Source organism: Heptranchias perlo, chromosome 7 (genome assembly GCF_035084215.1).
Source record: "Heptranchias perlo isolate sHepPer1 chromosome 7, sHepPer1.hap1, whole genome shotgun sequence".
NCBI classification, from domain to species: Eukaryota; Metazoa; Chordata; class Chondrichthyes; order Hexanchiformes; family Hexanchidae; genus Heptranchias; species Heptranchias perlo.
In genome coordinates, this window is record NC_090331.1 from 63,943,567 (window position 1) to 63,964,450 (window position 20,884).

Genomic DNA, 20,884 nt, shown 5'->3' on the forward strand with positions numbered 1-20,884 from the left:
GAGTCGGGATAAAAGGGTCATTTTCAAAATGGCAATCTGTAACTAGTGGGGTGCCACAGGAATCAGTGCTGGGACCTCAACTATTTACAATATATATCAATGACTTGGATGAAGGAACAGAGTGTCTTGTGGCCAAATTTGCTGCTGATACAAAGATAGGTGGAAAAGCAAGTTGTGATGAGGACACAAAGTGTCTGCAAAGGGATATTGACAGGTTAAGCGAATGGGCAAAAATTTGGCAGATGGAATATAATGTGGGAAAATGTGAAGTCATCCACTTTGGGAGGAAAAATAAAAAAGCAAAATATTACTTGAATGGAGAAATACTACAAAATGCTGCGGTACAGAGGGATCTGTGTGTCCTCATACATGAAACACAAAAAGTCAACATATAGGTGCAGCAGGTAATCCGGAAGGCAAACGGATTATTGGCCTTTATTTCTAGGGGGATGGAGTATAAAAGCAGGGAAGTCATGCTACAACTGTACAGGGTGCTGGTGAGACCACACCTGGAGTACTGCGTACATTTCTGGTGCCCTTGTTTAAGGAAGGACATACTTGCATTGGAGGCAGTTCAGAGAAGGTTCACTCGGTTGATTCCGGGTATGGAAGGGTTGTCTTATGAGGAAATATTGAACAGGTTGGGTCTATACTCATTGGAGTTTAGAAGAATGAGAGGAGATCTTATTGAAACATACAAGATTCTGAAGGGACTCGATAGGGTAGATGCTGAGAGGATGTTACCTGTCATGGGGGAATCTAAAACTAGGGGGCATAGTCTCAGAATAAGGGGTCGCCCGTTTAAGACGGAAATGAGGAGGAATTTCTTCTCCCAGAGGGTCGTGAATCTTTGGAATTCTTTACCCCAAAAAGCTGTAGAGGCTGAGTCATTGAATACATTCAAGGCTGAGTTAGACAAATTTTTGATCAGCAAGGGAGTCAAAGGATATGGGGAAAGGGCGGGAAAGGGAGTTGAGATAAAAATCAGATCAGCCATGATCTCATTGAATGGCGGAGCAGGCTCGAGGGGCCGAATGGCCTACTCCTGCTCCTATCTCTTATGGTCTAAAATGGGAAGTTTTCCATTTACCAATGCTGACATCCCTCACCACCCACCCCCCCGCCCCCCAAATATTTAGACAATGATGATAAAATGGTGACTATCTGTTCAAGTGGTTTGTTCATTTGTGTCAAGCAGAAGGCTTTGTTTTTGGTTGCGGCTGGTAAATAAAAAAAACTAGTCTTTTTTGCCCACTCAAAGTAACTGCAATTGATCAGCTACAGAGTAATATTGACAGTACAGTCATGGTGAAAACAACGGCGGTGTCGTCTTCCCCCACCTGCCAAATCTCAGAGGATGTAGACATTACGTTCTTGGGTCTTTAAATATTTTTTACAGGATTACTGTCTCAGACCACTCCCATAGGCATGTACTCACTCCTTATGGTACGGAGTGTTCCTTTATCTGCCAATAATGAGGTAATTTGTAGCAAGCCAGGAGCAGAGAATCAGGTGTCCTCGTTTACTGCACTGCCTTTTGGAAACTATTTCATTAGATTGGGACTACTCTGATCACTTAAATGGAATAAATATTGTAGGTTCAGTACTAGCATCTTTCCTCCATTTACTAAATTGCATTACATAAATCACATTTCCAAGAATCATGCTTACAGTTAGAATTATCAGTTCAAGAATGTGTGGTGATGCAGCATGTTGTTCTGCCAAAGAGTAGAAACACAAAATTATACATTTGACCTTCCTAAAATGAGTTCCTTATCTTGATTAGGCCACCAAAGAAGGTGGTACTCTAGTGGGTAGAGAATCTCTGCAGGCAACTCATCCTGGTGTTCTACATCCAAGTCACACACCATCCTGACTTGGACAAATACTGCCATTATTTCATCAGCACTGGGTCAAAAGACAGAACTTCCTTACCTAACAGTATCATGGGTGTGGTTCCGGGAGAAAGTCACACCCCCACCTTCTCGGGAGAACTAGGGATGGACAATAAATGAGGCTTTGCTACTGTTGACCGTTCTAAGAACATAAAAAATCATTTTTTTTAAAATGAGCAGCTCAGAAGCCGTACTGGAAGTTACTGGAAATGGGACATCTCACCTCTTGGCCATTGAATGGTGTATGGCTGAGAGAAAAAAATTACTTTTATATTTTTTTATGCTAACCAAAGGGAAGGACTTCAGAAATAAGCGAAAGAATATTTTTTCACTTTGTACACAAAAACACTCGGATAAAGCTTTCTGCCTTTACATCAACTACAGAAGGGCATCTCTTACGGAGATGCCAGTGTGACATTTCCTACATCAGCCATCCTTATGGCATCATCGAGAAAGGCAATTTGGTATTAAGTACTAAATTACATCCTGTTTTGTACTGTGGTTAGGCAGCCACAAGGAAGCAGATTGAGAATGTGCCACTAATTGCACTTAAAACAAAGCCAGCAGAGACAAAGGGGTCGATTTTAGGAAGACCAAGCGGGTGCATTGGGAGTGGGGGGGCTTGTAAAATCGGAGAATCCCAGAGCGGGTCCGGAGCCCGGCTCTAACTCGCCCACTTCTGGGTTCCCCAGTGACGCGTTCGGGTGCGCGCGCAGCTCCCGCATGCGGGACTCCCACCGGCAATTAAAGCCAGCGGGATGACAATTTAAATACTTACCTAGTTTTGAGGTACTTGACCGACCTCAGTGACAGGAGATTTTGGTAGGATTTTTCATGGATCCTCAGCATGTTTCCCGTGCTGTGGGAAACACTCCCTGTTGGAGCAGACGTGTTTCAGTCAGCAGCCAGTGGGAGATGCAGAGGATTTTTTGACAGTTGGGGAGAAAACCTCATTTATTGCAGTAGGGCACTCTGTCACTTCAGACAAAGTTTTGGCTGCAACACCTTTTTTCTTTACACTCAAAATTATTAATTCATACCGTAAACTCTGCTGTGCAAACACATTTACCTACTTTGCGGACCCCCTCAAACTCACACCATCAGGATGGGGTGGGGGGGCGCCATGGCTGCATTCATCAATTCATCCGAGGACGAGCAACATCACCAGCCTCGCCAGGCATGCCGTCCACCTCCGCAACGTGGAGCTCCGCAACCCGGTGCAGCGCCACAGGCACACACACAAAATAGTCGTGCAACTACATGTACACCCACTGTAGGGTGACCCAGTGGGTGGCATCAAGTGTGGGTGTTCATGGAGAACCTTATGAAAGGGACTTATTACACAAGCTAGTCAAGAATGGCCAAGACGTGGCAGTAGTGGTGACAATATAATATTTAATGTCAGTTGAACCAAAATCAAATATAAATAAAAAACATGACAAACCATCAAACACCCTTGTGCATCACCTTTGTGCTCACAAAACCTTTGCCTTACACTTCCTACTACTCATATGTGATGAATCCCCTGTGGCTGCAGCAGAGGTAGTGGCAGGTTGGATGAGGGTGACCGTGCAAGAGATGCATCAGAGGATGAGTATGTGACAGAGCCATGAGATTGTATGAGGATTTGGTTGAGTGGTAGTGATGGGATGAGTACTGGGGAGGTGAGGAAGTGCAGGTAAGTTGAGGATGAGGTTTGAGTGGGTGTGAGGAGTGATGTGATAAAGTAGTGTTGGTAGTGCAGAAGGAGTTGTGGGGTGGGGGCAGTGATGTGGAAGATGGAGTGTAGGAGAATGAGTAAGTGCGCTCACTTTGGCTGACCTAGTTAGGTCATTGAAGCACTTCCTGCACTGTATCCAGGTGCGGATATGTTGCTGGTGCTGCTGACCTCCTCTGCCACCTCGAGCCAGGCCTTCTTGGTGGCAGAGGCAGGCCACTTCCTCTCGTCTGCCAGGTAGAAGATCTCTCTCCTCCTCCTCCTCCTCACCCCATCCAGTAAGACCTGGAGTGAGGCATCATTAAACCTGGGAGCAGCCTTTCCCCTGGGCTGCTCCATGCTGTAATTTTGGCTGTTTGCTGCAGGAGCAGCATTGGACGACTGCCCCTTTAAATAGGGCTCCTCCAGCTGACAGCCTGTGATGCGAGTGCGCAGTCCGCCCACTGCGCAGATTTCCAGCAGGAAACCCGAAAGCCAAAGTAAGTGGCTTCAATTTACTTGCGATCGTATGGGGAACCCACCGATTTTGCTGGGCGGGTTACCCACGCGTCCAGTTGACCCCCCCCCCGCTGCCAACCCGCCTCCCTGGTAATAGCGGGGCCAAGATGTTCATGCCGTCAATCTTCACTGGATTTGAACTGTAGTTCCAGCTAGACAAAGGGGTTACTGTGCAAATCCACTGCATCACCTAGCCTTTTTTTAAAAAAAAAAGAGAAGTCCAGGTTATAGGAAAACTTTCATATATAATGTACAGTTAAGTTTATTTAATTCTCCTGGATACACACATGCTGAACTCTTTCTCACTATTTAAAATAATGCCTGAAAATGGTTTTATTTTGAATTTTGTTTTTAACTAATATATATTGTATAAAATTACTGTGCAGTTCATCACGAGATTCTTACATAGGTATACATTGGTACTTACAGAGGGATGTTTTGGCACATTGTGGTAGTTGGTATGTTCTCCACATGCTTGGATAATACACAGTTGATGACAATCCCTGGGATTTGGCTAGTTCAGGGGGTATCAAGAGTCTAATGTGGTAGGCTCTTTAACATTGGGGCATTAGAAAGGGGTCATTAGTTTGTGTCTTTGATGTTCTTTGTGGGGGGCGATTGGTCTGGATCTGTGTGGAATGGCGTCTGGGTCATGTGAGTTTCCAGGAATGGGTTCCAGACTACCTGAAATTTTCCGAGTTCCAGACATAGTCCATATATTGCCCTCTCTGACTGCCATATGTCCCACAGATGTTTCACCCATGTAGTGGGATGTGTCGTGCTCCACCACAGTGAGAGAATGCATTGACTGCAGCTAGTAGTGACATTTGCACTAGCTGCATATTGCAGGGTAGAATTGCTCCATAGTGGATAGGCTTAACATGCATAGGCTTGGATGATCAGGGAATATAAGGCCAGTCATGTTCTCTGTGGTCTTCCTAATTGCAGAAAGGCTCAGTAGGGGGCAAGTTCAGATTTCCAGGCAACTGCAAATCTCCTTCAAGGTGGTTAGCCTTGCCTTTATTATTAGGTGTCTTTGGGCTGCTGTCAGCCTTTTATGCAGACCTAGGAAGGGCTGGCTGTACAGTGGGAGTACCTGGGAGGCAGTGGTTTTCTGAGAACAGCCAAAGATGGTCAGATTCCATTATCCACTGGAGTTGGGCTGCATAGTAGTAGTGCCTGAGATTTGGAAGGCTGAGAACTCTCATGCTTGGGGAGCTGTAGGTATCCGAGAAATATTCATAGCTTCTGCCTACAGAAACCTGGCAACATGTGTTTTTTTTTTATTCGTTCATGGGATGTGGGCATCGCTGGCATGGCCAGCATTTATTGCCCATTCCTTATTGCCCTTGAGAAGGTGGTTATGAGCCGCCTTCTTGAACCACTGCAGTCCGTGTGGTGAAGGTTCTCCCACAGTGCTGTTAGGAAGGGAGTTCCAGGATTTTGACCCAGCGACGATGAAGGAACGGCGATATATTTCCAAGTCGGGATGGTGTGTTCCCATGTGCCTGCTGCCCTTGTCTTCTAGGTGGTGGAGGTCGCGGGTTTGGGACGTGCTGTCGCAGAAGTCTTGGCAATTTGCTGCAGTGCATCCTGTGGATGGTACACACTGCAGCCACAGTGCGCCGGTGGTGAAGGGAGTGGATGGGGTGCTTTGTCCTGGATGTTGTCGAGCTTCTTGTGTTGTTGGAGCTGCACTCATCCAGGCAAGTGGAGAGTATTCCATCACACTCCTGACTTGTGCCTTGTAGATGGTGGAAAGGCTTTGGGGAGTCAGGAGGTGAGTCACTCGCCACAGAATACCCAACCTCTGACCTGCTCTTGTAGCCACAGTATTTATGTGGCTGGTCCAGTTAAGTTTCTGGTCAATGGTGACTCCCAGGATGTTGATTGTGGGGGTTTCGGCGATGGTAATGCCATTGAATGTCATGGGGAGTTGGTTAGACTCTCTCTTGTTGGAGAGAGTCTAACCAACTTTGGAGATGGTCATTGCCTGGCGCAAATGTTATTTGCCACTTATCAGCCCAAGCCTGGATGTTGTCCAGGTCTTGCTGCATGCGGCTCGGACTGCTTCAGTATCAGAGGGTTTGCGAATGGAACTGAACACTGTGCAATCATCAGCGAACAGTGTATCAAGATCCCAGAATAGCTGCACTGAAACCTTGAATGGTAGTAGCTGAAACATGTTGAGGAGGTGGGAAGAATCTTGATTTTTATTGTGCTTTCCCTTCTCAGGAGTGATAAGGTTTGTTGATCCATTTGCCACGGTTAGCAAGTATGCTGGCCATGGTGGAGGGGAAGTTTTTTTTAAACACAGGTCAAGTGAGTTTGGGCATTACAGTTACCACGTGGTACTTGAAGCCAGATCCTGACTACGTAAAAGGGTAGATTTCACAGACGTGCTGGAGAATTCCTGTATGAGGGGCATTCGTTCTATTTCGGAGAAGTTGAGCTTTTATCTTGAGTGGGCCAAACGCCTTGATCTTTTTGAAGATATTGGGGTTGCATAAAGCAAAACGTCATCAGCATGCAGTGATTTTTTTTTTGTCTCCAGTTCCTCCAACTTCTGATCCACGGACATCGAACATACTCTGATACTTGCTTCCAAGGTTGTGCAGCTGGTGCAAAGAGGGGGGATAAGGGGCATCCTTGTCCAGTCCCTCGTTGGAGGGGGAAATACAGGAGAATTGAGTCCATTGGTGCACAAATGTGGAAAGGGGAGAATGCTGCTCTTTTAACATTGAAATTAAGACCAGATAAGGTTAAAAAACACCTGAGACATTTTTTGAGTGCTTAATGAACCAGGTTTGACATAACACAAGATTTATACTCCATGCAATATCAAGCCAAAGCAGCGTAAGACACTCTCTTCCAGGGAGTCTTACTGCACTTCACTCCAGAATCAGGTCACGTCCTGACTCCAGATTTGCACATAAATTGCTTTACACCAACATTAAACTTGCAGTATAAATGCACCTAAATGACTGTTTGTTTGTAAATGCAGAATCAGATGCTTAATATTTATGTTTACAATACCTTTATATTTTGTCCCAGAGAATCTTCTATTAGATGCTTTGATATTTTCTGTTTAAAATACTTTAGAGATTGAATTTTCAGTTCACAAATGTAGCTAATATTAAACTGTAAGATATTTGGAGTTTTTCATTTGTATGTGAGGAAGGTTGAAAATGTTTCACTGAAACAGCATTTATCCTTTTCTTTTCTTAGGTTTGGTGTGCCTCACGGTAGGTTAAATAGACTGTTGTAATACACAAAATGCCTTTTATAATAAACTGGACTACAGTATGTGCTACCACACCTACAACATGGGCTTCTCTTAATAACCTTGTAAAGGTTTCTTGTAGGGCTTTCAAAGATTATATTATACAATGTGAAGGGTAAATTAGCTACATTTTAAAACTAAATAACTCCAAAATTGTTTTTGCTTAAATATGTTAAACCTTGTGTTGTCAGAATGAATACACATGGCAAGATTAAATGACTAAACCCAAATGAAGTCTGAGAAAAAAAGAAAGCGCTTAAATTAGAAGGCATGAGTCTAATGTACATTGGTCATGGTAAACCTTAGTGTTTGCTAGTAGATCCAAATACTCTTTTGTTGTTCTTACAAGGTTCTTGTACCCTTTCATGAATTTCATCTCATGTCCAGAACAGCACACATGGTATTAACAGTGACTGACGAAAGTGCTTTTTTGAGTTTACTATTGTAATTGTGGCTACCTGATAGCTCAATGGGTCAAGGTAGTACATGGTGTGGTAATGTTCCATTTAGATTAGGAGGGTTGGGTTTGAATGCTGGTCTCTGCTGAGTTAGGTACTCAGCTGGAGTGGCGTTGAAAATGCCACCATTGACCACTGTGACCTGGTGCTAAATAAGAGAAAGATCGAGCAAGGTGCCTGCTCCTGATCTTTATCCAGTGACCTTAGCTAGAAATAAGCATGTTTGAAGGTCAGATGAGGGCAAGATAGGGCTGTGATATGGCCCCCTGGTTGAATGCCACTGAACATGCTGTACTTGTACTCTGCTTTCCTTATACTCACTAACATTCCATTTGCCTTAGTACTGATGGTACATAATGTAGTGCTGCATTCAATATAGGGTCAGCTAGTACACTCTGATCTCTTTTACTTCACTTTATGCAGCATAATGCATTAACCCTATTCACTCTTTTTTAGAACAGAGTATGCATTGATGTACATTTTTTATTATTAAATGCCATTCTGCCCAGTTGCTAAATAGCAAAGTTGCTTTGAATGATGCACATGTTCTTAAAGGTGTGAGGTAAAGTTGGATGTTTTATGTCATCCACATATATCATACCTTCTGTTTATATGGAATAGGGTTAGATGAAGTAGGGAGGAAGGAGGCTCGTGTGGAGCATAAATGCCAGCATGTTGGGCCGAATGGCCTGTTTCTGTGCTGTAGTTTCGATGTCAATTGATGTAATAATTTATTACAAGTATGGATACCAGAGAGTCCTGTGATTCTAGTCGAACTTCATTAAAATATTATTCCTGTACAGCTTACATTCCTATATTCAGTTCTGAAATTAGAATTGCAGTGTATCGGAAAATGTTGATTTAATATTGTGGATAAAGTTGATCAGTGGGGTGAAAGAAATGTGTAAAAATAATAGCATTGTGAAGATTTGCTGTACAAATTTCAGCTGTGTCGTTAACGTATATGGAAGTACGTTCTGCATCTGGATTTACTAACATAACAGACTAGCTTCTTCAGTGGGGGATGGAGGATGGGAGAAAGAAGTTTCAGTATGATGGCAATTAAAACAAGAATGAAGTGCCATATAGCTTTATTTTAAAAACAGTTTAGTTGCAGGTAGGTTCTTTATGGTAAGGGTAATATTGAATGTTGAATCTACAAACTTAAAATCATTCATCATTTTCAGATAACATAGGATCCAACAAAAGCATGGTGAGTGAATTTTTTGCATAATAGGACCACTCGGAGTATTACGGCAGATTTAGTATTGCAAATTAATGTATGCAGGAATGACATTCCAAGGTAAAATATTAATATTAATATCAGGGATACTTTTGTTACTTAATCTCAAGAAAAGACTGGTGCAGCTTTTTCTTTTTAAAATAACATTGAAACACTACTTTTTCATTAGTAGCTCTTCATGTTGGGTGAAAGTCTTGGCGGTGGAAATATATATTGTTGACGGGGTTTTAGTGCATGACCAATGTGCTGTTACGAAATATGGTGTTTATCAATAGCAGTTTAAATAGAAGATCTAATTTGGATAGCTGGACTATGTGATGAAGTGCTAAGTGATTCCTGTATAAAGTGCTGACAGGCCTATAATCCATTCAGATTGTTGTTCATTCCTCTGTGACATGTTTACATCAGTGGACTAGCAGATACTAAATCAACATTGTTTCAGTGGCACGTGTAGCCCTCTTGATGGAGGGAACAGGTGGTGTATTTCATTCCTGCTAATAGAAAACATGAGCAGGTGTGTGAATGCTTTTAAAGGAAATTCCTTGTATTCCAGAATAGTTTGAAAACAAAGAGCCTCACAAAGTGATTTTAAAATACATAATGGGCTTTGTTACTGATTGTGGGAATCTTTACGGCTTGACTTTTGAACTATCTCTGTGATTATAGTCAATGCTTCATTATAAATAATGGCAGATTTTATTTTACAGAACAAACAATCGCAATAAAAACAGCCAAAAACATTTGTAATACCTGAACAAAATCATTGTAATATTGAACAGTTTACATTGTCGATTAACAGTTACTTTATGTTTGAATGTTTGTTGTTCATGTGATTTATAGTAACCTAATTGGATATCAGTGGTTAAGAAGTTTAGCTGTAACCAGATTACTCCACCTTTAATAGTTCCCTAGTTAACCTACCATGGATTAGATCATTTACTAGAATGATTCCAGGGATGAGGGACTTTAGTTACGTAGATAGACTGGAGAAGCTGGGGTTGTTCTCCTTGGAACAGAAATAGTTGCGAGGAGATTTGATTGAGGTGTTCAAAATCACGAAGGGTCTAGACAGAGTAGATAGAGAAACATTGGCGGAAGAGTCAAGAACCAGAGGACATGGATTTAAAATGATTGGCAAAAGAACCAAAGATGACATGAGGAAAAACTTTTTTACACAGCAAGTGGTTAGGATCCGGAATGCACTACCTGAGGGGATCATGGCCTTCAAAAGGGAACTAGATAAGTACTTGAAAGGAAAAAATTTGCAGGGGTACGGGGATAGGGCAGGGGAGTGGGACTAGCTGGATTGCTCTTGCATAGAGCCGGTGCTGACTTGATGGGCCGAATGGCCTCCTTCCGTGCTGTAACCTTTCTATGATTTTAGGTAGTTTAGTCATTTGAGCACTGCACTTGAGGCCAGAAAGCTTTGGGTTCAAATCCAGGCAGGGCATTGGTGGTGTGGTAGTTTTAGAAGTAGATCATGTGTAAGCTTTATATTCTGGGGGAAGATGTTTATCCAAGTACACTCTTGATTGCATGCGGCCAAAAATTGAACATTCTGTTTTCACCAAAGATAAGAAGGTGAGTATGCTCAGTACATCCTAGTTTGTTCCACAGGGCCTTTCATCATTCTGAGGTGGTTAAAATACATATTGTATCTTAGGCTGAAGGAAGAAACCTGGAGACTGCAGGAAATGAGCAGTTGTCTCTTTCCACTTCTCTCCTTTCTTCCCTGATCAAGAAACCTGAAATAAAGGCTTTCAAGAAGTTTTTAATTTTAATATAACCTCGAAGGAATCCAATAGGAAATCATAGTTTCGACAAATACTGAGAATAATAAGGACTCTACTGAAAATGTGGTTTATAGCTGTTTATCTCCTACATTAATTTTAGGGGAAATTTGCAATATTTGCAGCAGAAACCACAACAATTATCATTTATATAGCACCTTTAACATAGAAAAACATACCAAGGCACTTCACAGAGGCTTAAGGAAAATGATACGAGCCAAAGAAGGGGAGATTTTGAGTGGTGACCAAAGGTTTAGCCAAAGATTTGGGTTTTAAGAAGCATATTAAAGGAGGAGAAGGGTGCAGTGGGGTTTAGGAAGGGAATTGCAGACAATTGGACCTAGGCTGCTGAATGCAAGGCAAGGCAGAGTTGGAGGAACAGAGTTTGGGGGAGGGGTTTGTAGGTCTGGAGAAGATTACAGAGACAGGATGGGGTGAGGCCATAAAGAGATTTAAATAAAGGATGAGAATTTTAAATTTGAGATGTTGGAACTAGTCAGCAAGGACAGGTTTGATGGGCGAGCATGACTTGGGGTTTAAGATAGGATACAGGCAGCCGAGTGTTGGATGAGCTGAAGTTTATGAAAGGTGGAGGACAGGACACTGGCCAGAGGAGGATTTTTTTTTAAAGAGTCTCTAGAATATAAGGAGAGAGGTAATGAGGGAGCCAAGCACAGTGATTTTGGAGGAGTTTCAGAGGCCAACAACATAATGTCTGAAAGATTGGCCTCAAAAGTTGGGGTAGAGATGGCAGGTCTGGAGTCAGATCATTGGAATGTGGGGGCTGGGTCATGTGGCTAGAGATTTCCCAAATAGGGTAGATTGAGGCCATAGAGGGATTTGAAAACTCGGACGAGGATCATTAAGTCAATTTTGCTGAGGCATAGGAAGCAGGGCAATGATAAACATTATAGATATGGAAAACTTTGAGATAAAGGACTTGGTCTGCAGAGTACTGGATTAGCTGGAATTTGTGAAGGTGGAGAGTCTGGAGAGGAGAGCCTTAAAGACATTGATCAAAATTATGAAGACATGGATCAGGTTTTCAGCAGTGAATAAATATGTGATCTTTGGATGGTGACAGTGCACTAGATGTAGATTAGAAAGCTTAGTTCAAAGTTGAAGAGATCATTGAGATTATTCACTATTGGGCTCACGTTGAATTGGCAGGCAAGCAGGTTGATGGAGTCAGTGCCAGAGGCAAATAGTTTCAGTTTGCTGAGTTTGAGCTGTAAGAATTTCGACTCATCCAGGACTTAACGTCCAACAAGTAGCCGGATAGTACAGCAACAGGCCTTCTGTCATTGGTTTGGTGAAAAGATATAATTGAGTGTTATAGAAGCTGACCTTGTGCTTGTGAATTATGTTGCAGAAGTAGTATATAAATGAGAAATAGGAGGTAACTGTGTTAGCATAAATAGGAGTGGAACTACATGAGAACACTGAAGGAGAATGGAGTCGTTAACAGTGTTAGAGGCAACGGAGAGGTTGAGGAAGATATGGAAGGACAAGGAACCTTGGTGATTGTCACACAGGATGTCATAGATGACTGATCAGGATATTCTTGATGCTGTGTGCGATACATTGAAGGTAGAAGAGAGAAGAACCTAGAGATCTGCTTAGTTAATGCTAAAAGGGTCAGAGGATGAGCTGTCAATCACAACACATAGTGATTTGAGAGGGAACTGAATAACCATGAACATAGCATTGATGAGAAGCGATATGATAATTTGTTTACAAGTGCACATTGACAGACCGTACCAAAAACATTAGAGGTGCCCAGAGCAATCACAGATAATTTAACAAGACTTTTAAGACTTTCCAGAGGTGTGTAATTTAGGTGACAAAATTATCAGTGGAACAGCCATATGCTGAAAACCATACTGGCAGTTAGGGATGAGGTCAAAACTTTCAAGTTGCAAGTTAACAGCAGTTTCTGTAACTCTAGAAAGCATCAATGTAACGGTCATAGAGCAGTAATTTGAAAGATGGGGTCATTGCATTTTTAGGATTGGGTGAGCTCGAACAAATTTCCAGGAAGAAGGGAAGGTGGAAAGTGAGCCAAAATGATCAACTTTCTCATTAGGAGAACAGTACAATCAAAACAAATTGGTGGAAAGGAAAATTCACAGAAATTATGAGACACCATTTTGGCAAGGGACTAGAAGTGGTTGATGGATAGACAGAAGACAACAGTTAATGCTTTTTAATAAGTAGCATTCAGCAGGTTTAATTGTGAATTTACGAGCAAAGATGAAGTTAACTCGGGGTGCTTCAAGACACCAGAAAAAAATAAGAAAGACTTGCGTTTATATAGCGCCTTTCACCACCTCAGGTTGTACCAAAGCCCTTACAGTCAATGAGGTACACCTTCCATGTCAGCTAGAGCAGGATTGTCCAATACGTTAACCACTAGCCTCATGTGGATAATTGATTTTTGATTAGCAAATTATGTGATCTCAATACTCATATCCGCACAGGGTATGCATGTGTACTTTGTTGATAAAATGGTAAGACGAAAAGCAGAGTCTGAGTGCTTTTTTGATCGTTTTGTGTGCTTTACTTCCTTGGACATGCTTATTGGTTATCTGCTAAAACGGTGTGTAATATGGGTGAAAATGCCACATTAACACCATGGAAACACCAACAACATTGTATGGAGAGGAAGGCTGCCATCGTGGTCAGCTCGACCAATCAGAATAACCGCTCCAGGCCAGCAGAAGAAAGAAAGCCCAGCCAACAACAAACAGCTTCAACTGGACACATCATGGCACAGGGCAAGCAGCATCCAATGGTGTTCTGGATGGAGAGCACGAGCAGGTCCAGGTCTGGCATGACTTGTGTGAGTTAACATTCTCAGTAATCACTCTGAGGCAATGTTCCCTTTTAATTTTTTTTGGCCACGTGTGGAATGAATTTGGGTTTGTGCACTGGTCTAAAGGCTGTGTGCGCCACCGTAAAAAAAAAATCACAACTTCGAATAGAACATCTTTTTAGAAAACATTATTCAGGGTATATAACAAACAGAACAAATGTACAAAATAAGGGATAAATGTAACAAGGCACGCGGTCAAGGATTTTTAATTAAACAAAACTGGTTATAGCAATTTCAGAAGTAAACACTGTCACCAGAGGAATGGGGACATCCTGATTGAGACCCAGAGTCCGTAGATGACAGGCCAGATGATGGAGAAGAAGAGGGTGACTGTCTCTGGTTCGGATGTTTGTCTCTTCTATCTCTCCCACTCTTAGTGTTTATATATTTTACTTCTCTACCACTTGACAGATGAGATTTGATCCGCATAAGCACATCAAGGTGATTTTCTTTCAAACCGTTTCGTGATTTTGTTTTTATATTATTCATAAAGCTGAAGTCACACTCACAATCAGCACCTGAAGCTTGAAACGTTGCACATATATACACTAGTTGTGAAGCCACATTGTACCGTTCTGCATTTTTTAGGCTGAAAGTCAACTTGTCCTGAAATGTTTTCAATGACTTTGTTTCAATCTTCTCTGCAATTAAGTACTTATAGCCATTGTATTGGCTCACAAAGAGCTCCTTCTCATCCATGATGTATTGCCCAGAAGACCTTACTTGACCAAGGATCAGGATTTGTCTGTATTTGTCAACCATCTTTTCAATATTCTCAGTGCCGAATTCATAGCTGATTCTTCGTGGTGCAAGTGAAGCAAAGTCGAAAACGGACCCTTCATTCATTGAGTTCATTTCCTGGGAACCTTTTTTCCAGATGACCACATAGTAGGGATATGAATGTCAGAATGGACTCTCCCTTGAATGGTTCATCTCTTGTGCATGATCCGATTAGATTTTTCACTGTCTTGCACCAGAAGATTGTCTCACCGAGATACTGTCCTCTGATCCTGTGGATCTTGGCCCTCGTTAACTGTACAACTTTGATTGTTGTTAAACAGCTCTTCTGAAAGCATTTGCACAATTCTGCTAGTTCACACAGAATATCATTCAATGTCGCTATGGTGATACAGTAAGTAGAGTCTGAGAGCTTCTTCAGGCAATACTCGGCAACTGGGTCATTGTTCTCTGTTTTTTCATGCTCAAAGTATTGAAGAAAAGCATCGTAATTGCGCATCAGAGCACAAACAGCAAAATGTCTCGATAGCCACCTCACTTCATTTAGCGATCAAAAGGACACAGATTCACATTCTGTGACATTTGCAATTTCCTCAAAATCGAACTGAAGATCTGCAGAAGACTGTATAAATGCTTTTCAACAATGTCTCTATTTCTTTTATCATTGGTACTTTGTTCCAGGCATCAACTATTCCCAAATCTTCTTGATGGGCCACACAGTGTTGCTCTACTAAATGTAGAATGGACTGCCGAAGCCATGTGGCAACGCTATTGTTTTTTCCCAGCACGACAGAAGCACCATCTGAAGTGAACATCGCCATTTTCATCATGTCCAGCTGATTCTTTGATAGTTGTTGTAATGGCCGGTGCATTGCAAGAAGTTAACTTAACAATTCCACCGAATACTGTCTTGTGTACTGTAGAAGCTGCTTCCCTGAACTTAAAATAAATGATAAGCATCTTGCTGACTGAAATATCCGTGCTCTTATCAATAATTAGTGTATGAAATAAAGATTGGCGCATCTCCGACATAATTTCTGCATGGACGACACTGTTGATTGATTCCAAAAATTCAAAGGCATAGTTTTTGCTACGCCAGCTCACTGGTACTTGGAGATATTTAGCCATGTGGTCGTGTGCATGGAGTTGTTCATTTGTACTCCAAGCAGTACATTGTGAGAATCTTTGTTTCATCTGGCTTCGATCGCTGTCTCGCCATCAGATCCATTCTATCCTCTCGATCAGCAGCAGTTTCTGTTCACATATTCTGTAAGCCAAATCCCAATGGGCGAGAATTTCAGTTTCTGAGAACAACCACAGTAGATTCATGCGATTTACCTCTTCAGATATAGTCTAACTTAATATAAATGCCTCTTCACAACTTCCATCCATCTTCCCATTTCTTGCCAGTGGAGAAATCACCTGATATTTTTGCTCCAGCACATATTTTGCAGATCAAGCTCACATTTGCACTATATTGGAATATCTCACTCAGTTATACATGGATCTTGCTTCTTGAGATTCCACCTCTACAATTTCATCTAGCCACTGTTCTTTGAATGCGAGAGAGGATTTCTTCTTAGCGCTGGTTGCGTTGTTGGCTGATGCTATTTCCTTCTGCTTAAACACAGGTATGACAGTGTAGTGTTGCAGTGACTCACGAGTTTTTTGTTGAATCAGCTTACTGACTGATTCAAACAAATAAATCGTGTGCAATCAGAATTTTTAAATTGAGCCAGAAATACAAAACAGCTGTCAAATCAGTCAGTGTGGATTTGGAGAAAAGGGAACAGCTAATTAAAGCTCTCTTTTCTTCCACCCCCCCCGACCCCCTCCCCAATTGAATCCTTAGCCGGGTTTAAAAAATGATTGCATTACAGTTGTACATCTTACAGGTCTCATTAGTTTTGGCTGCCTCTGTGTAAGGCACTGGTCACACTGTGCATGACCAAACTGCTCCCTGCCTTACATAGAAGCCCCAACTCAGCCCACCCAGATAAAGCCACAAAATGTCCACAAAAAGCAGGACAAATCCAATCCGGCCAATTACCGCCCCATTACTCTACTCTCAATCATCAGCAAAGTGATGGAAGGTGTCGTCGACAGTGCTATGAAGCGGCACTTACTCACCAATAACCTGCTCACCGATGCTCAGTTTGGGTTCCGCCAGGACCACTCAGCTCCAGACCTCATTACAGCCTTGGTCCAAACATTGACAAAAGAGCTGAATTCCAGAGGTGAGGTGAGAGTGACTGCCCTTGACATCAAGGCAGCATTTGACCGAGTGTGGCACCAAGGAGCCCTAGTAAAATTGAAGTCAATGGGAATCAGGGAGAAAACTCTCCAATGGCTGGAGTCATACCTAGCACAAATGGAAGATGGTAGTGGGTGTTGAGGCCAATCATCTCAGCCCCAGGACATTGCTGCAGGAGTTCCTCGAGGCAGTGTCCTGGGCCCAACCATCTTTAGCTGCTTCATCAATGACTTTCCCTCCATCATAAGGTCAGAAATGGGGATGTTCGCAGATGATTGCACAGTGTTCAGTTCCATTCGCAAACCCTCAGATAATGAAGCACTCCGAGCCCGCATGCAGCAAGACCTGGACAACATCCAGGCTTGGGCTGATAAGTGGCAAGTAACATTCATGCCAGACAAGTGCCAGGCAATGACCATCTCCAACAAGAGAGAGTCTAACCACCTCCCCTTGACATTCAACGGCATTACCATCGCCGAATCCCCCACCATCAACATCCTAGGAGTCACCATTGACCAGAAACTTAACTGGACCAGCCATATAAATACTGTGGCTACAAGAGCAGGTTAGAGGCTGGGTATTCTGCGGCGAGTGACTCACCTCCTGACTCCCCAAAGCCTTTCCACCATCTACACGGCACAAGTCAGGAGTGTGATGGAATACTCTCCACTTGCCTGGATGAGTGCAGCTCCAACAACACTCAAGAAGCTTGACACCATCCAGGACAAAGCAGCCCACTTGATTGGCACCCCATCCACTACCCTAAACATTCACTCCCTTCACCACCAGCGCACAGTGGCTGCAGTGTACCATCCACAGGATGCAGTGCAGCAACTCGCCAAGGCTTTTCGACAGCACCTCCCAAACCCGCGACCTCTACCACCTAGAAGGACAAGAGCAGCAGGTCAATGGGAACACCACCACCTGCACGTTCCCCTCCAAGTCACACACCATCCCGACTTGGAAATATATCGCCGTTCCTTCATCGTCGCTGGGTCAAAACCCTGGAACTCCCTTCCTAACAGCACTGTGGGAGAACCTTCACCACACGGGCTGCAGCGGTTCAAGAAGGCGGCTCACTACCACCTTCTCAAGGACAATTAAGGATGGGCAATAAATCAGCAATGCCCACATCCCATGAACGAATAAAAAAAGAGATAATATTGGTTGTCTGTTAAGTCTTGACTTTTGTTCCAGACAGACATTTCTCTCACCATGTCTGCCAAGATTCATGCCTGTACCCCTGGCCTCTGCTCCTCATACAGGAACCCCCTCTATTTTCCTCTTAAATACACTCACTGTACTTCATGGCAATTCATTTCACAAAGAGGCCCGACCCCCGCCCCGACCCCCAAACACCCACCTCGAACTAATTCTGCACGGTCTGGGGTGCGCACACAGCCAGGTCCGAGCACGAGCAGCCGGCCCCGGAGCCGCTGCAGAAGACCCACAACACGGGGCCGACCAGGGCCTGCACCAATTACAAACTCCATCGCATCCGCTCCACCGGATATGAAGATCCACCTGATGTAACAAGGTCATTTATTTATATTCACTGGATGTGATGTGACTGATGATGACACCTCTTGGCCCAGGTTTGGCGCACAGACAATGATCAAGTGCACGGCAAACAACAGACCGCTGCGCGGCCCCGCACGCACACAGCTTAGAGGGAACGGTGCTCTGAGGAAGTCAACGTATCGCTTGCAACTGGTATAGATAAAGTAAATCCAGAGCTCTACTTCCAGATATACTAGAATACTAGATCAAGAAGGTATAGGTTAAAATTGGTGAAAGGAAAGAACTTCCTCTCGCAAAAAGTGAGCAACACTTGGAATATCTTCTGGGTAAGGTAATGGAGTCAGAAAACTTAGATTCATTCAAGTGACTGATGCCATGATGAAGGGGGTGTATTTTTTTAAAATTCTGGATGGATGAGCTAGGGTGGACCAAATGGCCTCCCTCTTCTGTATCTTATGAAGACAAAAGAAACCTTGTAATTTCAGTGTCCCCTAATTAGTGTTCACAGGTGGTATCTATCCCTTCTGTCTCCTCACTGAACAGAAAGAAAATACACCTGCCGTACAATTTCTGAGCTTCCCTGCTCCCTCTTATTTTAATAAGCTATGCAAATCCCTATTTAAATTATGGTCACAGCCATAGCTATCTACAAATGCTAATTTCAAACGTTTTCCCCTGACATTGCCACTGCTTTTGTGCCCAGAGTCTCCAGTATTTGCTGCCACCAATTCTACACTAAAGCACTCTTGTCTTTCTCCCAGAGCCTTTTATGTAGGTGTCCCTGCAATTAATTGTTGCCTTAGTTGCTTTCATCAGCAGTACAATTGCAGAGATTTATCTAATGCCATCAATGCTTCCTTTATTGACTGCAGCTGATTTCATGGATACTGTACCCTGGCAGCTAATTTCAATTGAACTGGGTTCTCCAGCAATCCTAGAGCATTTATTCTAGTTCTGAAGACAAGCTTCCAGCAATAATCGCTCTGAGCAAGCTACTTGCCTTAAATGTTATTTGTTAAAGGATAAATGTCTGTGGCAGGGACATACACAAATGTACCTTGGTGTATGTGAAAGTGGTTTCCTTTTTAGGAAGGCATTTTCTTTCCAACTTCTCACACACTCCACTGTTATATCTTCCATCACCCTTAAATAATGGTCTAGTGTTAATGGCTATGGGATTTCCACAGGTGTTCAGTTTTTGTAGGATGCTGACTGGTACAGTCTTGATCACGTTTTCATATCCAGTGCTTTGAAACTGTTCCTTTCAATTTTGCCATAGATTTTTAACATTATTTTGTGGGGAAAACATGACCATTATTTTATTATAATTCATGTTTAGGATGTCGATTCCTTTCCAGCTTAACAGGGCATTTTCCTGTTCTTCCTATTTCTACTATGAAAAATGGGAACTATTTGCTTGAAAAATGTGAAGGCAGCCAACCAAGAGTCTGTCCTGTTGAAAGATGTTGTGAGATTCCATTGTGATTTCTGCTGACTTCCTCATCCCCCTTCCTTTCATGATTACTTGACTCAATATACCCATGATTTATGTGGAATAGTATCTTAATTTGAAGAATGATGACTGTTGTAGCTGAAAGAAATAGGTTGCCTTCCGGAGCATCAGAACTCGGGTGGGCAAACTTCTTCCCACGCTGCCTGCTACGCAGCAGAATTTTTGATGTACCAATGCGTCCTTCGCTGTAATACTAAGTTGTGGTCCTACTGTAATACTGTTGATTTGGAACAGTAATGGGTGGTACAGATTAAAACTGGCTCATCAAACAATTTACTTCTTAACCATGTACGTTTGTTCTATGAATTTTTTATCTCTGGAAGTATTCCTTCCTCTTGTATCTGTGGCTTCAAATATTGTGATTTCTTAGTAGTGAACAGGAGAAGTGTAAACACAATTTTAATATATAGTATAAAGATACACTTACTTGCTTTCATTTATTAAACCCTAGACCGAAGTAGACAAGCTGAGAAAGAGAAAGGAACGATTTGGAATTGTGATGCTTCCTGTGGGAATTGTAAATGATATTGAGGTAAGTTTAAAGTAACCTTTTTGGTTTATCACATGTTCATTGTGAACTGCAAAAGCATTGAACATGACATGTGGAATTCACTCTTTCACACAGGACAAGAAGAAGAAGAGAGCAAAACGGTTTGGATTTTAGAAGCATTGGATATTTGACACCTTTCTTTATGATTGTAATGGTATGCTTTTTTCCTCGTCAAAAATGATAGTTTCTGAGCTGCAGTGTTCAACACGTTAGATGCATATGTTCCAAGTAATTAATTTGCGTAAATATCATTGAATAAAGATTGAATTGATCTGGGTATTCAATGTAATAAGTTTAAAACGACATAATTCTTTACTGAAAACTTATAATGGCATGAAATTCAAGATTACTTAACAGTTGAGAGCTGAAGTTAATGAATTGGATAGTTTCATACTCATTTGCGAGAAAGCAGTCGCAGTATTGTACCTGTGACTGATGTAATCACCGTCCTGGTTTACCATCCCTAATCGTGTTGTTCTTTCATATGTTATCCTGGTGAATATCTGTAACATTGAATAGCCCTTTGCTTATTATTTCGAGATGATTGTA

General features: G+C 42.4%; 1 protein-coding gene across 1 annotated transcript in view; it reads left to right on the plus strand.

Moving 5' to 3' along the window:
• The window catches only part of LOC137323335 (SAP domain-containing ribonucleoprotein-like), a 34,549-nt gene extending 13,870 nt beyond the window's left edge, over positions 1 to 20,679 (plus strand). The window contains exons 7-10 of the mRNA XM_067986819.1: positions 7,339 to 7,355; positions 9,039 to 9,064; positions 20,237 to 20,317; positions 20,411 to 20,679. Coding sequence (XP_067842920.1) covers positions 7,339 to 7,355; positions 9,039 to 9,064; positions 20,237 to 20,317; positions 20,411 to 20,449 — 163 coding nt within the window. The 3' untranslated portion in view covers positions 20,450 to 20,679. The remainder of the gene's footprint in view (positions 1 to 7,338; positions 7,356 to 9,038; positions 9,065 to 20,236; positions 20,318 to 20,410) is intronic.
• The last annotated feature ends 205 nt before the right edge of the window (positions 20,680 to 20,884 follow it).